Source organism: Oreochromis niloticus, linkage group LG8 (assembly GCF_001858045.2).
Source record: "Oreochromis niloticus isolate F11D_XX linkage group LG8, O_niloticus_UMD_NMBU, whole genome shotgun sequence".
Classification (NCBI taxonomy): domain Eukaryota; kingdom Metazoa; phylum Chordata; class Actinopteri; order Cichliformes; family Cichlidae; genus Oreochromis; species Oreochromis niloticus.
This window is the reverse complement of record NC_031973.2, coordinates 7,970,678-7,979,646: the sequence shown is the minus strand read 5'-3', so window position 1 is coordinate 7,979,646 and position 8,969 is coordinate 7,970,678. Positions and strand designations below refer to the sequence as shown.

Below are 8,969 nucleotides of genomic sequence, written 5' to 3'. Positions count from 1 at the left end.
ATGTTAAATGTCTTGCAATTCTTGGACAATTGTCCTTGATTTTCAAATAAATCCCCTTATTATTAAATGATATAAACTATAAATATACCAAAAAAGAAAGTTTCAGATATCTTATTACATTACTTATAAATATCTACAGTATAGAACTCAAAATTAAATTCCTAATACCTACAACAAAAGATGAAAGAGAAACCTCGAAATCACATAGTTGCTCTTAGTTACCACGACAGCCAAACAATTATTACCAGGTTACTACACACAGTAACTTAGTAACTAAGGCAACCCATGGTATTACGCATAGCGCGTCTATATTGGGAACTGGGCTGTGAACCAGAGGGTCACTCCATGACGCAGCGACGCACGCAGGGCGTTGTTCTTCCATAATGAGACTTTATAACAGAACGTCAGTCCTGGCATCAATCTAGTCTGAGAGCGACTTTTAGGACAGAGGACTACCGCTGTCGGACTGTTTTTCGGGCAAACTTGCTTTTGCTTCTCTTTTTGTGGACATACAAGCTCTACGCTCGAAGTAAGTGGACTTTGCTTTTTTTTTAAACTTAGTTACGTTCAGGCGCACTCAGGCAGTTCCGGCGGATTAAAGGCAGAAACGAGATTTTCCCCGCGCAGACTGCTTCATTGCGCGTACACACAGACACGGGGGAATTGAGCTGTCACCGCAAATAAACTGGCATTAAGTTTAGCATATTAATTTCAACTATTGGCAGAATTAATAAGCCTTTGTCTAATCGTGTTTCCTTCGCTTTGTTTTATTGCTACCCGCAAAAAACCCGAATATAACTGAAATAAATGCAGTTTTGTAAATGATACATGGTGGATTTAAGGAGTTTCAAAGAAAAGAAAGACTTATTATTATTATTATTTTTAAACTTTTATTTATCTATTTATTTTTGCTTAAAAAAGCCAAGATTTTGTGTTGTTTGGAAAAAGTTAAAGCAAAAAGGGTCCCTCTTGGGATAATCTTTAAAGTTTAATCATATTGACAAACTTGCTGTTACACTGGCTGTGATTCAAAGGCACCATACCTCTGACTATATGGAGAATATCGTTAATTATTTACTGTCTCCTGAAACCGATGTTATAGAGGGATCCTGTCATCTCAAACAGACAGGCTGAGATAAAATTTCTTAAAAGGCTGTCCGCGTTGAACGTGCTGCAGCGACACACCCATATCCCACCAATCTGACATCTACACAAATACACACAGACACACGTACATTGACCGTCTGATCGTCTCCTCTACTCATTGCTTTCCAGATCATCTGTAAAGATGCTGCTCCTGCTACTTGGAATCATCTTCCTGCACCTCGCTGCTCTGGTTCTCCTCTTTGTGTCAACAATTGTCAGCGTGAGTGAAAATGACATGTTTACCCGTGTCTCTGTTTGTTCAGATGTCATAGTGAGTATGCACACAGAGCAGGAGCAATTAGAAAGGCATGCATGTGCACTCAATATCCTGAAGATATAAGATATCGTGGAGGATTACATGCAAACTGACTCTCTTGGAGCTGTTATGGATGTTTTACCTGCACCACTAAACATAAAATAATTATTGTTCAACTTATTTATGTGTGTCTTAGGAATAGAACTATGCCAATGAGATCTATTTCTCTTATTGACTGAGTTGTATGTTGTTGCCACCAGGTATGGACAACAGGTGAATCTACCACATCAGACCTATGGACAAACTGTACTACCGCCACTACATGTATCCCAGCATCAACTGGAGGTCAGATACCAGCCTCACTTATATTTTGCTGTTTGCCTTTAAACTGTTTGTTGACAATACAGTGGCTGGGGAATTTACTGGGAATTTAAATGCTGCTCTGTTCTCTCTGAAGCTGAGTTTTAACCTTGCTTTACTTTAAAAATCCATCATTTACCTACCCTATGATGTGGGTGTGTCACAGCTACTCTGGAACTGTGGTGCCATCTAGGGCAGAGAATGTGGCAGTGCTGTTTTGAAGTGCTAGCTGATAGGCTGCCACTGTATAAATAGTCGTGGTGCGATGTCCATATTCAGGTCTCGTGTTGGGAGTCCATAGTAACAGAGCTGTGGAGAATCAGGGTGGGGCTGCAAAGAGTATTTAAAGTTTTAAATCTATGTGCGTGTGTGTTTGAAACCAGGGAAACCTTGGACCACCGTGAGCAGAACATAGCATGCTGATGGTGGGTCACGCCCAGACTAAGATCTTAGTGTCCCATGTTAGCTTGCAGGGATCATTAGGACAATTTAAGGCAGCAGGTGCAGCGTTAGGAGATTTATGTACACAAATCAGACACTGGATGCTTTAATTAGAAATACTGATATTCATATTGATAGTAGACACTAAATACAAATATTTTACAATGTCAAAAAAGTCAAAGAGTGATATATTTTCCTCTTCGTGAAAGTTCACTCTGCATCAGCTGTATGTTTTGCTACTAAAAGTGCCGTCACAGTGCTGCAAGAGCTGCTGGCTGTAGCTGGCTGATGTCATTTGTCTAGTATGAGCTGCGTTCAGCCAGTGTGTATTTTGTCAGGGGCAGCGGCGGTTGCACACTCTGCCAGGTAGCTGCGCAGTCAGTTTGTTTGATTTGCTTTCACTGGTGCACTGACGCAGAGTGTTTATTTAAGAAGGCGCGTGTGCTGTTCCCAGGTCTTTGCTTTGGCTTTGAGAGATGGAAGATAGTGGTCTGCTCGCACGTTGGGGCCAAGCCTGCGTTCAAAAGAGCTTTTGGAAGCTTTGCTGAGCAATCAACTTCCCTCTGAGCCAAATCATAATCATGGGCATCACAGTTATTTTTAGGGAATTTCTAAACCTTCAGTGTTGCCATGAAAAAAAACAGAAAGAAAAAAGAAAAACACACACACTTGTGATGCCACAGTTATCACATGCTGAGTGAGTTAAACATCACGTGCTTGCAGCCAGGAAAATTACTTCACAAAATTTACTTGCTCTAAATTTAGCGGTTGAGGAATGTCTGCTGCCCCAGCACAGACCTACACCACATAAACAAGTGAGGGAATACTACAGCAGTTTTATTTTTGCTGTTTACTGTTTTGGGAAAAGCTTCAGCAGTTACTTTCCTGTTTTGAATTTCAGCAGAATCATTTAGTTGCGCACGCTGTTCCTGGAAGTTATTTCCGTAATAATAATGAACCCAGACCCAGTTTATGTTCATTTTTGAATGCGAGTCCCTCTTGGGTTTCTGTGTTATTTTGAACCATGACGCACGCCTCATGCCAGGAAATGCGCGATGTCACTGTTTCCTACTACTGGTCGGGAAAGAAGGAAGGAAGGAGGGCTGGAGGGCTGTTTATTAGAAAGCAGTGTACTGTCACTGCATTCACAAAATGTTATCACAGATTTATATATAACATTTGAAAACACGGCTATCATAGTGGAATCTAATTGTTGCGTGGGTGTGGTATCAAGCTGGCGACATTTTATGGATGGAGATATGCAATGTGTCATGTTTCTTCCCATATCTCATCTACGAGCCAGTGGTCCTCGGGACATTCACTGCTGCTGTCATTGTAGGAAACCTGACTCCGAGCTGGTAACTCTATGTCGTCATCATGCAGTTTCACCAGAAAAACTGTGATTGTTTTTTAGACGGCCACAGAATGAAATGTGTTACAGGGTAATGAATTGTTGTAACGCCAAGTTAAAATGCGGTCAGTTAAAGTGAAAAACATTACACAAAGTAAGCTGTTTTATCGCTTAATCATCCTTGTTGTTCTTGAGAATGAGCAGTAATAAATTATGCACTGTGCCTTTTTTCCACTTTGTAAGTGCGCCTCCATTAAAACCGCAATATGCCTCTTATTTAAAAAAAAATGTAAGAGAATCAATAAATCGCAGATGTATGAGAATTTTGAAGTAGACAAATCCATATATTTTAATGTCAAAGCTTCGCAGAGGCATGCATACAGATTGAGTTACATTACAGAAATACATATTTTAAAGACTTATCTGGAGTACTTGCAGGCGTCAGGACTGGAAAGCAGCTAGTGAGTGGCATTTGCAACTTATGCCAATACACACAGATCTAGGGAGATAAGAGCACAAAAATAGAAGTAGTAAACATGACTAAAGAGAAAGACTAAATAAGTATATAGAGGAAGGGAAAGCGCGAGTGCTTCAGGAAACCTATGGAACAGGAAGTGAGGTAAGGTGAGAAACCTGATAGGGCCTGATGGGGTAGGAAGTAAGCATGGAAAACCATCAGTCAAGAAATAGACACTGCTTGGAAGTCCAATGATTCCTGGAATGGCAGCACGAGTAAAACGCGAAAACACACAACCATACATGGAGACTGAGCACCAATAGAGTAGATGGTCTGTCAATACAGGTGTCTAATGGGTTAATAGCTTCTAGAAGCCTGGCCTTGGAGGAGTAGGAGGAAAAATCAATATGGCACATTTAGTCATAGGTCCTACTGTGAGGGGCTCACAGAGCTTTTAGAAATAAGATACCTAGGTTTCATTGTTAAGGATCCATTATAGATTCCCAGAAGTCAACAATGCCAGGGCTGCCTCATTATGTTTTATTTGTGAGGATGCTTAAATTCAACAGGGGCACAGTACACTTTGGGTTTTGATTTTTTTCATTTCTGTCTCTCATCTTGTTGTGTGTTCATTAAGTCAATCAAACATCTATTATACTCTGGTTCATGATGACTACCGTTCTGTTGCTGACAGCACTCTCTCTCTCTTTTCAACTCCCCTCTCTCCCCTGCAGAGTGGATTCAGTCAGTCCAGGCTGTCATGATCCTATCCATCATCTTCAGCTGCCTGTCTCTCTTCCTCTTCTTCTGCCAGCTCTTTACTTTGCAGAAGGGTGGACGCTTCTTCCTAACTGGAACCTTCCAGATCCTTGCCAGTGAGTTCATCACCCTTGACACATTCACAAAACCATAAATAATAAATCACATATTTGTGACACATTATTAGGTTTATATTATGTAAGTAAATATAATAAAAATGTATTTAAAAAATGAGGCATTTCATTGATAACAGCATCAACCAAATAAATCTGCTTGTTTTCAATTTTGAGAAGCTGGAAAATGGAAATCCTCTTTATTTCCCCCAAAAATGACCAATATACACAATCACTGAAATGTTTTAGAACACCGCAGTTCTTTTTTTTAATTGAATTTTAAACAGTTCTCATCAAATTTGTCTCAACTTTCATTGACTACTTATAACCTCATCTATCTACGTGGTGGGCAGTGTGAGTATTGTACTGCAAAAAGTTGTGTGTTGCTATAAAAATTGCAAGAAAAAGGAAATTAACAATAGAAGAGAGACAGAAGATCATAACGCTTGAAAGTGTAGGTTGTTCCTGTCAGAGAAATGGTGAAGAAACTCAATGTGTCAGTGAGTACAGTCACCTTCACCATTAAAAGGCACTCAGAAACTTGGAGAAACTCTGACAGGAAGTGTCTGGCAGACAGCCAACTCACAAGACCGCAGCTTTAAAGGTTCCGTTCAAGAGTAATCGTGGTAAGCAAGTCTCATTTTTGACTGTAAAGAGAAGGCTTTGAGTTGAAGGTTTGACAGGTCGAGCTGCAGCAAGAAAGCCATTGCTATGATGCCAGAATAAGAAAAAAAAGGCTTGCCTGGTCCATGAAACACTGCCAATGGACTACTGAAGACTGGAAGAAGGTGTCATGGACTGATGAATCAAGTTTTGAAATCTTTGGTTGATCAGCCAAGATTTTTTTTTACACCGTCACGTAAACAAAAGGATGGTTCCCCAACATGTGACATCAAATGTCAAACATGAAGGAGGAAGTGTGATGGTCTGGGGCTGTTTTGCTGGATCCAAAGTCAGTGACTTGCATAGAGAATGGCCACCATAGCATTCTGCCATGCAGTACCCTCTGGAAAGCGCATGCAAAACTTTTGACTGGTAGTGTATCTTCCGCACTACTCTGACCTGTATTAATAATACAGCAACACTTGGATAGTCTCAAAAGGTGTTATTCATACAGTACAAATCCACCACCACCAAGAAACCATTAGTGGATGCTCACTTTCCATGTTCTACTGGAGAGAATCAGATTTAGGGGGTATGAGCCAGTTACTAATGTTTTTTATACTCCCCTTGTTCATTGTACTCCATGCCCTTTGGCCAGAGAGCATCTCTACTGCAAGTCCATTGTGTTCTCTCTTGGCAGCCCTTTACAAAATCCCAGGTTTTCTCTCCACAGTGCCAGCACATTGCCTGGCACCCACTTGCCCACTCAGCCAAACAGGAATGACACTGGGAACACTGCCAGCCGCGCAGTGTTCAAATGTCAGTAAGGCTGGCGGTGGGAGGTGTGGCGTGGGAGGATGGGGGGGGGTCTGACAAACAGATCGGGCCATGTCAGACAAGGGTGGTCGGTGGACAGAGCTGGAAAAGCTTACATAGGCCAGAATGGGGTTCAACAAGCATGAAAAAGTGTGATGTAATGCGGGGGAATGCCTTCTGGGAAACTGACCTGCTCGTTACTGCCGCCAAGCAGGGTTCAGCCCAGGACACAAGACACACAGAAACCTGATTTAACACTAAGATGATTATGGCCAGTATTATTAAAAAGTCACCTTTTCCCCCATGCAGGTTTGTTTGTGATGAGCGGAGCCATCATCTACACGGTGATGAGTAAAGATTGGGTGCCGGAGGGAAACTCATTTGGCTACTCCTACATCCTGGCGTGGGTGGCCTTCCCCTTGGCGCTGATCAGCGGACTCATCTATGTCATCTTGAGGAAGCGAGAATGAGCCATCACTCCATCCCACTGTTCCCAGTAACCCCCCCCGCCCAACTGCAAGTGCTATCAGTACCCCTCTGAAGTATAACTCGTGACGCCCAACTACCAGTGGAGCCACCAGGCCAAAACACCCAGTTCACAGAAGGGGGGATTAATACCAAAAATCAAACCAAAACACAAAAACACCAATAATGTCTCAGTTTAAAGATGTATATAGTATCTATGGTTTAAAACATATTTATAACACTTTTTACATATATGTACATAGTTTTTGTGTTGCTCTGTCAATGGATACTATGAGCTTTATTTTAGCTGATTAAGTGCCTCAGTCTTTGTTTGTAATGATGAAATAATTATAGACTATTTTTGTTGTGGTTTTTTTTTTTGCCTTTTTTGTTTCGGTAATTGCCAAGTAATAAGTGAGAGAGAAAAAAAGTGTTTCTTGAAGTATACTAACCAAAGTGCATGTCTAGAAATAGAGAGGTTAAGTAAGCATTTTCGACGGGGTTGCTTTACAAAAGAGAGTGGTAACATCCATGGATGTAGCATAGCCATGAATATGGATTTGGTCCTTTTCTATTTGTGAATTTGCAAGTTTAAGTGTATTTGTTTTCAGTCTTTTTTCTATTTCTTACTTTCAACAAAAGATGGTGCTATGTATTTATCATTCCTATTACTGATAGCAATCATTTACAGCAGAGTTACTTTGTTATTGTTTAGAGTCAAACAGCTTGCCATTAATTAAAGTGAGACTCAGGCAGCGGTGCACTTCTACATCTAGTGCCTGGCTGCTTCTTTAGGGAACACAGCCGATTTCACTTTGCAGTGTCTGATTATTTTTTTCCCCTCTTTATCAGCTACTGTAAACGGCAGATAAACACGGTTGGGGTGGTGCACTAATGAAATCGAAAGTCATTTAGAATGGATTGTCAGTATTATTCTGCGAGTTTATAGTCAGATCACAGAGAAAGAACTTTAAATAAGCTTTTATTTTTCAGCTCTGTTTGCCTTAATTTTCCATCATTCTGATGTTTGTGTTCGCTTCGTGCGTATGGCTGTTCAATTCTCAAGAAGTCTTTGTAGAAGAATATCAGAAAGAGCATAATCACTGTGGGGCATTATACCTAAAGGAAGAAGTTATACATTTAACGCTACTACAATAAATGCCACTGAGTTGAAGCCATATAAAATATGAGATGATAGGAAAAACATGACTGAAATATTAACTCTATTAAGTGATAAAAGGACAGAGAGGTTTGCAGTAATGATACAACTGTCTGTTTCACATACTTGAAGTTTGACATGCTGCAGTCTCTGCCCACTGACGTTTAGATGGTTTTTTTTGTCTACTGTATGAAACCTTTACTGTTTATATGTTGTGCATAACAGATGTTTATGACAATCTAGCCTAAAACACTCACTTACTAAATAAAACTACTTTCACATTATCTAATACTGTGTATTCCACTGTTACAAGGGACTGTAACACTTTATGCATGTAAAGTAAACTGTTACATTTTGCAGAAGTCATTTTGCTGTTTGCCCGTAAACTTTGAGACACACTTTTCTGGGCTACAAAAGCTTAATGTGGAAAATGATGATTACTACCCATGTGTCGTGGCATATTTGCTATAACTGACGTGTGTGAAACCGTATGAGATCAGTCGAAGACATCGGCCACTGAAATGCAGCCTGTAAATGTCTGTGTGCAATCTAGCCAGTCAAACCTAGCTTAGTGCATGGGGTTGCAAATGCTGTATGCGACTTGTGTCACCCACACGGCGCACTATGCCAGCTATTTAAAACACGCAGATAGCGTTTCAGTGTATACTGTCTCTCGTGACATCAGAAATAAGAGGACTGGGGGCATGTTCTGAACACTAATGAGAAAGCATCTGTCCTCCACTTGATGGCATCTCCTCTGAGATCCTCTCCCCTTCCAAAAAAGAACTACACTGTGGTGGATTCAAGTATTTCATTCTGAGCTTACACTAGATGATAGTCTGCTATGGTTTTTCAGCATGATGCTTTTCATTGGGTCCAGTTAGAAGAGACTGCCTCTAATGACAACTGCCCTCTTGATTATTTTGTGTAAAGCTGCCACTTTCAGCTGTGCTATGTTTACACCAAAACCAAATGCTCTTGATATTACCAAAAGCTACTTTGAATTTAACCATTAAAGGATGATTCTTGCCACCTTAATGGAG

At 40.6% G+C, this 8,969-nt stretch overlaps 1 protein-coding gene across 1 annotated transcript; it reads left to right on the top strand.

Moving 5' to 3' along the window:
* The first annotated feature begins 370 nt into the window (after positions 1–370).
* On the top strand, positions 371–8,562 carry pmp22b (peripheral myelin protein 22b). The gene is made up of 5 exons (XM_003453388.5): positions 371–529; positions 1,276–1,366; positions 1,663–1,747; positions 4,746–4,886; positions 6,612–8,562. The coding sequence occupies exons 2-5, from the start codon at positions 1,289–1,291 to the stop codon at positions 6,770–6,772; spliced, it is 465 nt and encodes a 154-aa protein (XP_003453436.1). The 5' UTR covers positions 371–529; positions 1,276–1,288; the 3' UTR covers positions 6,773–8,562.
* The last annotated feature ends 407 nt before the right edge of the window (positions 8,563–8,969 follow it).

Excerpts from the sequence above, each read along its gene's own strand:
- pmp22b (XM_003453388.5), top strand. The coding sequence starts at position 1,289 with ATGCTGCTCCTGCTACTTGGAATCATCTTCCTGCACCTCGCTGCTCTG. Across the intron at positions 1,367-1,662 it reads TTGTGTCAACAATTGTCAGC|GTATGGACAACAGGTGAATC; the intron begins GTGAGTGAAAAT and ends TGTTGCCACCAG. Across the intron at positions 1,748-4,745 it reads TATCCCAGCATCAACTGGAG|AGTGGATTCAGTCAGTCCAG; the intron begins GTCAGATACCAG and ends TCTCCCCTGCAG.